Below are 12,218 nucleotides of genomic sequence, written 5' to 3'. Positions count from 1 at the left end.
CTATGCATGCTTGGTGCTGGCATTAACTATTTGTGAATTTTATATTTCGTAAAATAGTTTTCTCAATTTATAAGAAAATGTTTTACACAAATCTCAGAGGTGAGATTTTGGTTTCGTATCGATATGTCTTGGCCATTTTCATTAATGTAGTATAATCGTTAATTTTATTTTTAAATCTCTTTTTTATACGTATTTTTAAGCAGAAGTTTCAAACTTAACTGTTCACTGAACTATCCAAATAAATTTATATTGTTATTTATATGAATTCAAAGTAATAATGACATTAAATACGAGTTTTGTGATGCACATACATTTAATACCTTTGTATTTAAATTTTCTATATAGACTGTTTTTGCAAGACTTTATGTCACTTAAATTATTTTTTCATAAATGCACTCGTATAAGGGGATAACTTGTATGTGTACTGCTTGTTTGCTTAAATATTTTCTTTCGTAATGCACTAGCTACCCGTAGAGGCTTCACACGGGTACAATATAAAAATATATATTTTTTCGTTTTTCCAGCTAGGAAAGTCAAACTCTCCGCTTTTCTCGTCTATAATATGCATGTATTATACATCCTACTTAATCGTCTTAATTACTTCCTCTTGAACCTCTGTTTATTAATGAATTATATGCATTAAAATCCGTTGTAAGGTTTATAAGATCTAACCGGTAACGAGGCGAAAGGGACTTTGTTTTATACAATGTAGAGATTCATTTCTTTTAAACAAAGACCGTACATTCGGTTATTAGAGTTTGAAATATCATTCTAAAATATCAACTATTCAACTTAATAGGTACATATATGTTGGTTTGTTAATTAGCTTCCTAGTGGAAAGAAGCTGTGAGTTGATAAATACTAAAAGTCCCAGGATAAAATCAAGTCATGCGTGAATGTAGTTTTGAAGAGACATTTAATTTCTAGTTCGTTTAATATGATTAGGAAACCTTGCTTTATTTCATTTACATTTCCTTTAAAGGTAAATGAAATGAAAGTTTTGTTTAACAGACGATTAAGATAGTGATTAATGGTGACTATTTAACGAATTTGAGTAGTTGAATATAAAATACAAATTATATCAAATAAATTGTTTACAATAATATACTTAAATAAATACATATATAAACTTTTGTAATGTGAATTTCACTGGTGATTTCATGTGCCCGCATAACCCACTCAAATAATAAGTACACTTTTAAAATCGTCGCAAGTGCGTGCAAATATTTTGTAATTGGAACGATTGCAACGGTGTTAATGAAATTCACTACTCACGTGTCCATGCGGCCTTCGACGTTAGTGTAGTAATACGATAACCTATTTATAAACAGTGAAAATCTATGTATTTTCATGATTACTCTTTTGTATATTTACTATTATAAAAAACATGACCGAATGAATAGTATGAAGTGTTTTCGGACAGGATATTACATTCGTTATGTTTGTCGATTGCGTGTATGTTAGTAATAAAAAAGGGTAAATCATTACTGAGTTCGTTGCTAGTTCTTCTCGGTAGAATCTACATCCTACTTTCTACATAATTGTATCAATATGAATGTTTTTATGGTTGTTACTCTATCGTGCAAAAACGGCCGGACGAATTTGGATGAAATTTTGGAATAGAGATAGCTTATACGTAAAGGTGTTAGTTTGCCTATGAGTTAATATAGGAAAACCGGAAATTAGACCATAAGTATATTTATTGATACAAGATGATTCACAAGCACTTAGGAGCCAAAGGCTGAAGAGTCTAGACGTTAGTACTTGAATCAAGTGTTCTACGATTTTTAATAATAATATTTTCCTTTGCATTACTGTAAATTATTAAATGTGATTACGAATGAAGTGAAAACTAAACAAGTTTATTCTTATTTTAATTTCATCTCAGTACAGACAAATTATGTTAATTATTCGTTAGGTAACCTAATTCAACTTCATCAAATGTTATAAATAAGTTTGTTATGTAAGAAAGAGATGTAGGAGTATTTATGTTGTCAATTTAGTCGCTTATGTTCGAGGCGAACGGTGTTTTGAAGGTGATTTTATAGTTGTTATTCAAAGTAAACCAGCAATCGTGTACGTGCTGTGGAACTTTTCACTGCTAGTTTGAATAATTTATTGTTTTATGTATTTATTTAAAAATCGAAATGTTTAAAACATAATTACGTACTTGTTACATGATATTCTCCAATATATTGTTTATTTTTAAATTTTTTATTTGAATGTTTTTCAAATCCTTTAGTATTACTGGTTAAGTCAGCAGTCAGCCAGAAATGTTAACTCATTTTTTTAAATACAACTCTAAAGTAACTAAAACAGATGTACTACGTACGTAAAAATATTAATAAATCCAATGTTATTCATTTTAATTATTATTAAATAAATAAATCATTATAAAAAAACATCTTACATATACGATAAAGTTTAATAGTATTTAGTCGAAAAAGTCCTATTAATATGTATCGCAATAATAATAAGGTTTTTTGAAACATTTTTTTAAAGTAATTGTGCCTTTTACTTTTATCTTAATAACTATAATTTTATTTTTTTCAGACGTTCACTCCATTGTCTGCGGATGTCACACTTCAAGCAGATGCACAGCCTGTCGAGTATCTACACGACAGACAACTTCTCTTTCTTGACTATGCGAATCTGCAACCCTATCAGGTAACAGCTTAATAAAATCGTATCGTAATTGTATTACATAATATAATAAATCGACAAATATTATAAACCAAATTAATTAACAGTTTAACTCTTTTTTATTACACTGATATGAAACAAAAGCGTTACGTTATTTAGATGGTTTAGTTATTGCTACTCACCGCTAGATGGCGTTACTTATCTAAAATACTTACGATTTATGTATTGTACAAGTTATGTGAATTTTTAGTTAAAAAGTATGATTTTCTTTGCTTTAAGCTTAAGTAAGGGATATAGGCGAATTTAAAAAAAAAAAATTTGGAGTGATTTATTATGGGCAATAAAGATTTACTATCTGCCATCTATCAACCCAAAGGTTAAAATGGTTTTACAAAATATTTGTGCGAAGAATAAACCTGGAAGTACTGAATGTTTTTCATAATCTGATATCTATAATAATCTTAATTAGAACTAATTTCAAGAGTCGAGAAGTATTAACATATAATTAGGGACCTGACTTGTGGCATTTTTACGTAATAAGTTTAATATAATTGTGATCGTATTTTAATCGGAAGACATACATATTTTAAATAATTATTGTCTATTTTACTTGTCATTGTTACTTAGTCTTGTTATATTGTTTATGCGAAAACGATGACTGTAAATAATTATGGTGGTCCGACTTTGTAGACGTTTGTAATAAAATTCTTTGCATATTTAATCATTTGGACGTTATTTTAGGCCGTGAATGAATTATGTTTTTGCCTTTTGATATTTTAAAAGGACTTTACGTAATCTCATAATATGCAAGTTCCTAGTCATGAATATTTAATATAATGATAATGTCTTTGGTTGCTTTATTTTCGCAAACGCTGAAGGGTAAATTTACTTTATTACAATAACTTCTACCTCCGAATATAAAATGATACTTTTATGTTAAAATATTATTTGCTCTTAAAAACTTACATATTCATGAAAAGAAATATATACGTTGTGTTCACTCAATCCGTTATGTCGACAGATTAACATCAGCTTAACAAGAAACATATTTTAAAATAATAAATATTTTATGCGTAAATCATCCCACATTTTATACTTTAAATGCTATAGTTTGAACTGTTTAAGTAAATGTATCGTTGATATAGATATACCTAGCCTAGCCTATGCCTAGCTTATAAGATTGCAGATGTCGAGGTCCTGGATACAGATCGTCGGTGCCCAACCCACGATTTAGAAATAGTTATATGGTTAATGGTTATTCTGTCTAGTAGAAGACTCTGCAGCTAAGTTACACCTGTACGCAGGAAAGCATGTAAAACCTAAACTCTCGTAAACGATCGTTTCCTTATCGTCCGATCAGATTATGACAAATTAGCATAAGAGAGTGCACCTGTCTTAGTCTACGCATTGTGCAGTATTATCTACCCAAAGCAGCTGGCTTCGTCTCTGTCGAGAAGGGCCGCGATGCCCGGAAGTCTCCAGGACATATACTCAAGTATATGCAAAAAAATAGAATTTTTTTTGTAAAGTAACTAGGAAACAAGAATCCTTTTCATAAAAACTTGTAGAATAGAATTTTTTATTTCTTTTAATAAATTCATGTACTCTCCTACACTCAATAAAACCTAAGTTTAATAAAATCATTATTGGATAACTATTTTCGTACGTATATCATATAAAATAAATAAGTTTCTCAATTATAAAAACAAGGAACGAACGAAGTGCATAGACGACCCAATTTTCCAGTGAGACGATCCACACGAGTGTTTATCCAAAGTTGCGCGCCCGGGCGACGTGGGGAGATCAAGGACGGCGTCTGCCAAACAAGGGGTGTTCCCCGGGCGACAGGCGAGGGCGGCCGGGCGGACGGGAGGCTCGGCGGCTCGGCGGCCGGGAGGTTCGGTGGAACGGGCATGTTTTGATGCTCGCCGCCCGCTATATTGATTTTCCGCACCCGGTTCACCCACGCCTCCCTTCACTATATACATATTCGCCAGGTGGTGGTTATGCCGGTGTCGCGCTATTTTCGGTTAGCTCGGCCTCCCGGCAAAGCGTGATTGATTGGCTGCCTCCCGCAGAATATAATTTGGGCATTGCTACTTTTCTTTTTAATTTCCCACAATTTGACATCAAACATAACGTTCAACGAGTTCTTATTTATTTCCTGTTTGAAATTCAATTGTAATTTCTATTTGATTATCATAATGATAATCAATATCTACTCTGATTGTCTGAGAATATTCATATATTTAAATTGGAATTGTTTTCTATGATATATGAAGTACGGATAAGAATTGTATGTAATTAATTAAAAACTAATGCAAATAATATAATTATATTTCTTATCTTAAGTATTTAATCATCTCTATTATGTAAGAATGTATTTGAACGGATTTTCGATAATTTTTCAACTTAAAACCTAAAACCCTTATTAAAAACTCAATCATGCGATATTGAAAGTTTTCCGACTTCGCCATGCACGCAACTAAGAGAAACTGTTCCCGCAAAATTTAAACGAGCAAACTTTTCAGTTAGCGTCTGTCCGGTCTAAACACCCCCCCCCCCCCCTCCAATGGGAGGACGGAGGGGTCGTGACATTGATGTAGACATGTGTAGCGTAAGACGAAACGAATGCGCTCTTATGTAATGTAATAACAGTATCTTCTTACAATGGCAGCCTTTATTATATTTCATATTATGATGAAGTATGTTTATGAAATTCTTAAGTAGATATTTATAATGTTGTATAGGTAACTAAGATATGGGATAATTATTCTCAGACCTAATTAATTTTAAATGAAAAATATATTTTTCAAATTGGTATGAGAACCGCAATAAATTGCATGGCCTTACTATAATTGTCATTTGTGCTTATAGACGATAGTATTGTAGGATAGATAAGCGACAGTCTCTCCTCACGTTGCCAAAACATTGTTTTACGAGGGACAAGCTGGTATGACCGTAATTACTGTGGCCGAATTACAGTTAGTAATAGAATCATGAAGTAATGTATGGTCTGTTGTATAGGTAGGCATGATACCTGCCTCTGTGACTAGTCCAGTTTTAAATGATACAGTGGATTTATAAAATTACATTAAAGTTGTCGTATAATGCATTTTGTTGAAATAGATTGTATTGTGCAAATAAATTTGGCATATTATACTAACTAAACTTAATAATTAGTTATTACATTATATTGATGTTAAAGTCTTTTTTTTTAATGTTTAAGGAAGTTACGATCTCTCAAATGAATAACTCAACTTGTGTAATTTAATACAAATTCCAAGACCAAAGAAGCGTAACGTTCATGGTTAATGACGAGGCGATGAAAGTCGAGCGAGCGTGACGTCGAGTTTTGCATTTTGATCGTAACACGAATGCAGATTGGTTTGTGGGCTTACTCGTTACATCTTCGTTATTACTAGCCAGGTAGATATTTACCATTTCATCGTTGATACATTTGTGGAACACGGTGAACATCAGCTCGCTGAAATAGATGGTTTGATTGAAAATATTGTTTTGTTTTATTATAAATGTAGTTTATAAGTGAATTTTTACTTCAAAAAGTGAATACGCGAGTAGAACTAATCTATTGATTTAGTTGAAATAAAACTTCTTTTGCAAGTTATGAGAAATAATCTTACGAAAATATGTACTTTATCACTATAAAGCTGTTTTGAGATTTCATATCATAGATAAGTTTGTGATTTTTATTGATATGTTTTATCTAAATTTAAGTTTCACTGTTTGTGTGATTGATAAATGAATCATGTTATTTATAATATATTATCATAAGAATTCCGCGTACACATATCTTTAATGATAAGATATTTTTTCGGTAAATAGTAATAAAAATTATAAATAATACTCTTTTATCGTAATATTTTAATCGCCCATAACAACAATTTATGCAGTATTTTTTGTATTAGACAAGTAGACCAGCATATGGACCATCTGATGGTAAGTGGTCATCGCCGCCCATTGACATTGGCGTTTTAAAAAATGTTAACCAGTTATAAAGGATTACATCGCCAATACGCCACCAACTTTCAGAACTCTGATGTTATGTCGCTTGTGCCTGTTGTTACGCTGGTATAGGCTTACTATGGAAATATAATAATGTATAGTAGAGTAAACATTTGAACGCGCCACTGTGGGCCTCCTCTCCTTTTGAGAAGATGTAAATAACTATCGTGTCCATTAAAACTTATAGCAAAGATCGTGGGGATGGAGATTTACTACTAAAGTTTACGAACGCAAAAACAAAGATTAAATCGGGCAAGTAATAATAGAAAAGGTAAATGGACGGACCATTTAATCATTACACTTGTAAAATAATATCTCAATATTTGATTTGTTAAAGATATTCAACTTAATAAAGTATTTTTACATAAGTACATTTTCAAAGGAAGTTCCAAGTCTAGCAAAAAAGAAGATTTCTTACAAGAAATACATTAAACACTTTTATTATAAACATATCATTTATTTCGTGTGTAAACAACGGAATATGCAAAATAATACTTTGCATTGAATATGATAAAAATGTTGATAATTGCAATTGAAAGGTGAAGAAATACAAAACACATTATTATGTGCAATAATAATTATGCATAATACAAGTTTGCCTTGTTAGGTATGTAACGTGTATTAAATGCAATATTTATACACGAGGTAATGTATTATTTAAGTACAAAACGAGGAAAGTCCTCGTATTTATTTTATTGTCACGTTGATAGCAAGGGTGACGTAACGGTGTACACGTCTCGGGTGTGGGCTCTTATCGTATTCAAACACTTCGGTCGTCTGAAGGTTTTTTTTTTTATATAAATCTTTCTTTTATGCTTCGATATAAGGGAAAATTTAACGACTGATGGTAATTCGATTTTCTAGCTATTCATTCTCATCTCGCTTGTGTGATTATATTGTTCTTCAATGTTATCAAACTATCCAAGGTCAGCTTAGTATTACATATTTGTGTAATGTATATAACTATTTATACAACCCGAAACATTATAGAATTAAAATTATAAAATATAATACAGTTATGTTAATGGTAAAGTAAGAGTCTGTCCTGTCTGTCTTGCCTGCTGGGCTAAGGCCTGCTCTCTCTTTTGAGAAGGTTGGGAGCCTACTCTATCACGCTACTCCAGTGCGGGTTGGTGGATACACACGTGGTAGAATTTAATTGAAATTAGACACATGCCGATTTCCTCCCGACGTTTTCCTTTACGAGATGAGTTATAACACAAATGAAGCACATGAAAATTCTGCGTTCTAACCACTAGGCCATCGCGGCCACATTAATAGTGATCAATTAAAAAAAAAAAGAACGAAAAGTGTATGTATTTATAAGAACCTGCTTACCTACCTACTAAATTAAAATATACATAAAAAATTTGAACTATATGTTTATTATCGTTTAATCAAAATGCAAACAAGGCCAGAAGCGTAAGTCAAATAGGATGTGAAGATGTGATTTATGTTATGTACCTATTTGCAAATTGCAAAGCTTGATTATATTATGTACGCTGCACACCTGTGTAACTCTTTGGCGTTGAACAATGCAATATTTATCATAACACTACGTCTAATATAATAATACGAGTGTTTATGTAAGAGGCTTAGCGTGTCTTATTTCCTTTTGATAATAATATGCATTCATTTAGTTCGTCAAATGAATTTATATAAACTCATTTATAATTTATGTTTTGTAAATTAAATGTTATTGTCAAGTTTTTGTAATAATACAATTTGTTTCATTAAGTTTGAACAGTGATGAGACAAGTTTAATGTTATGTAATATCTAATAAAAACTTTGATTAAACCTTTTTGTAATAGGTGCATTTTTTTGCTCTATCTTATTTATTTGCACGCAGCGGCATAAAAAAGCGATAGCAGTAGTGCTCATTCATTTGACATCAACATCATAGCATCTTATAGTAGGTATACATCGGCGTTCCGTAGTGAGCACAAAAGCCCAATTTATGGATCCCCACTCGGCTTACGTGTTTGCCTCGTTTGTTTCCAGACGTGTTTTATCTGTGATGGATAGAACAGAGTGCATCGTCTGTGTTGCCTTTAAACCTTTTTGTATTACTTACTACGTAAGTAACTCGATATAAACTTGAGAAAAGTTCGTTTTACGTCTTCATTTTATTACTTTAAAGGCTTTATTTTAAGTTTCTCAACCAAGAATCTACTTGGAGATTTTAATATTAAAGTTTTAAAAGGATATTAGAATATGCTTTATCCTTTTTATATTACGAACTTGAAGATTACCATTATATTTTAATCTACCTTTATTGATGTTCTTACACAAAGTCACGATCGTTCGATTATAACTTATTTAATAAATAAAGTAAGATATTGTACGGTAAGAATTTTATACGCAGTATGACCAAGAATGGATAGATATTTTAACGGAACAATACCACGGGGGCGTTTCGAAGTACTTACCGATTCGTATTGTTTTCAGAAACAGTTAGTAGACCCCTGGGGCGGCCGTCCGTAATACAACACATGCAAAGTTCGTATATATACGACAACTTAGCTTTTCCAAGAATTCAAGCAAATATATTTCGTGCCCGTGTTACGGTTATTGTCTTCTATTTCGGGGCATTACTAATGAAATAAAATAATTAGAGGAATCAAATAATATGTATTATTATGTTTATGTTCATGTATTTTTAAATGAATTATGTTATTTGTATTTACTACACTGCTATGTAATGTTGCAGGAGATATAAATGTCAATTGTAGCTTGAAAGCAACTCTTAACTATGTGCATAGCATTGAAGTAGATGAAATTAAATAATGTACATTATTCATAAAGTCTTATCAATAATCCGATCACGAGCGAGGAGGGACTAGGGAGTCATGTCATACTCGCGACAGGAAATTGAATGAGCCGCGGGGATGCGAATGTGTGTCAGACATGATGGCTTCCTTGTTTAACTATCTACATACTGATTGATATCTCCTATACCGTCTTGCTGATGTGCAAGTGTGTTATTCCTATATATAAAAATGATACTACATAATAAATATTACATACTTAACATGAAAGATTTTAGTGTGAACCGTTTGATCGTAGGGATATTGCATTGTTTTCATAATTTTGATGAGTGTTTCTATGTTTTCTAAATTGTGGGCAAACATTTTTCAATATGAATTGAAAAAAACTAGTGCCTGGGATCCCACAATATTCAATGTAGATCTAAATGTTGTGCTAAGTCACACACATTAACACATTGTTAACTTGGGCAACTACAAATTACATGTTAAGGTTTACGTAAATGCCTTACAAAACAATCCATCAAACCAAAATACAGACATTCGAGCTTGTTTGTAAATATACAGGGTTATTGGTAATTCGACGTATTCCCATTAGGAGGTGATAGGGGCGATTATTTGCGATAATTTAAACCCCCATATGCACGTATTATTAACTACTTATTTGTTTTTATAACGACTTTTTTGGTTTTCAAGGCATTTTTGTGGAAAAAAAATAAAAAAAAAATTGAAATAATATCTTTTTCCGTCTCGCATTTTTAAATTTGTACCGATAATTATTGTTTTAATATTTACAAATAACCAGTATACATATATACGTTTTTATGAATCAGAAGAAAAAAATAGATTTTAATTGATAATTTTTTTTAAATACATTTTTTAAGTAGCATTTTTGACTTATTTTGAAAAAATCTAAAAAACGTGATAACTCAAAAATGGTTCACTTTTGCATTATGCATATGGTGGTTTAAATTATCGCAAATAATCGCCCCTATCACCTCCTAACGGGAATTCGTCGCATTACCAATAACCCTGTATAATATACCAAAACGTATTCTGTATCTTATGATTAGGTCACCGTTGCATATATTGATCAAGTCAGATGAACAAAAATGTTATTATAGAACAGATTAAATCAAGGAAACTGCGTTAGTATTTCCAACTCTTGCTCTCTCCGACCTCGTATTAATCATGAGGTAAACTCACCAAATAGAATAACCGAGGAAAATAAACAGTATAAGCCTCGGGGCACCGTTGCGTAACGCTGCTGAGTCACTGAGACTGCGTCGAGCTCATCAGAGCGTGACTGTTACACAAATACAAGCGAACAAGCGATTACGATGTTGTAATCTAGGATTACCCGATGAAAATTCTTTGGCCGTGAAAAATTATGCTTAAGGGCACGAGCACTTTACCGTTTTTCTGTGGGTTTTTCTAATTGCAGTTGCAAATTACCGCTTTTATTGGTTAAAGATCTTTTTTTTTTTTTGGTTAATTTGATTGGTTAAACTCTTTCCAATTCGTCTATACGCTATATTTTTTGTAAGAGATGAAGCAAACATTGATGTTTTTGTGCATCGTCAATGGGGTTCGTGTTACGTCAGACAGATATACGTAAAAAATATTTCGTAAAATAAAAATGTAAGCAGATAAAGCAGTAAAATATATGAAATGCAGTAGTTTTTTCACAAAGCGTCTGGCTTTTACGTAAATCATTTCCGTGTCGCCTAACCACATCCAATAGCTATAGTATAAACCTACAGTACTTGTCGGTATTCGCTTACACTAAACACATAGTTATACTCGCAGAAGGGAGCGCAGGGCGAGTTCAACGCACCGGATACGTCTGCTGCACACAGGTGCCGGCGCGCTGTAACATTGACATAAATACGCGTTCTATGCGTTACATGTAAAGACTGCACGTTTTTGCCTTTTATGTTCGTGCTGACATTATCTATGATTTTGGCCGCTGTGGAAATAATATATTATTATTTCTTGGTTGTGACATCAACAGTACCGTTGAACAGGATATTTGATCATATTTCTATCAATTATAATAAATTATCATGTAAAGCAACCGTTTTTGTATAATGTAGGAAATTTAAGCCTATTAAAATAAAGCGTAAGTAGTTTCTCGAAAGTTAGGATTAGGAAGGATTAAAAAGTTTCGATTTTAGCAAATATTCAAATTGCTTGAAATTCAAAAATAGCTTAGCAATAAATGTAACAAAGGAAGAAGATAAGCCATATTATTATTTTATTGGCTTTATGTAATTATCAATAAAATTACTATCTAACAACTACTAATCTATAATTGTGCAATTCTGTTCGTATTTACTTTCTATATACAGTCAATTAGAACCGCAAAACCACGATGGGCATTAGACCAATAACGAGCAAGGCGAGTTACATACGAAGATAATGTGGGTCATAATGTTTACATGTTGCACGAGGTCATATCGTACATAACTAACAATCTAGCGAAGTAATTGCACTATTTATGTCTATTACATTCTTGTACGGAGGAATTACATTATGCTACGTGTGCAAACCCCGATAAATCTTCGCGTGCATGTATCATAGACTGTCCTTTTTTGCGCATAAACATTCGAAAGATGCACTCTGTAACACATATAAATATGTATCTTAGTGTGCAATACGTGAACACTTATATGTTGTTGTTAACTATACTCTCATATCCTTGTTTGTATTGTAAAAGAGAAAGTAGGTTTGTTGTGACATCTTCTTTGTTAGCTAATCACTGTATTTCAAACGCGTTTAAG

General features: G+C 32.0%; 1 protein-coding gene across 1 annotated transcript in view; it reads left to right on the top strand.

Moving 5' to 3' along the window:
• Positions 1-12,218, top strand: part of LOC113402597 (lysine-specific demethylase 3A-like) — a 131,887-nt gene that overhangs the window by 30,745 nt on the left and 88,924 nt on the right. The window contains exon 3 of the mRNA XM_026642893.2: positions 2,554-2,667. Coding sequence (XP_026498678.2) covers positions 2,554-2,667 — 114 coding nt within the window. The remainder of the gene's footprint in view (positions 1-2,553; positions 2,668-12,218) is intronic.

This window comes from Vanessa tameamea, chromosome 11 (assembly GCF_037043105.1).
Source record: "Vanessa tameamea isolate UH-Manoa-2023 chromosome 11, ilVanTame1 primary haplotype, whole genome shotgun sequence".
Classification (NCBI taxonomy): Eukaryota; Metazoa; Arthropoda; class Insecta; order Lepidoptera; family Nymphalidae; genus Vanessa; species Vanessa tameamea.
The sequence above is the reverse complement of the archived record's forward strand: the minus strand, read 5'-3'. Positions and strand labels throughout refer to the sequence as shown.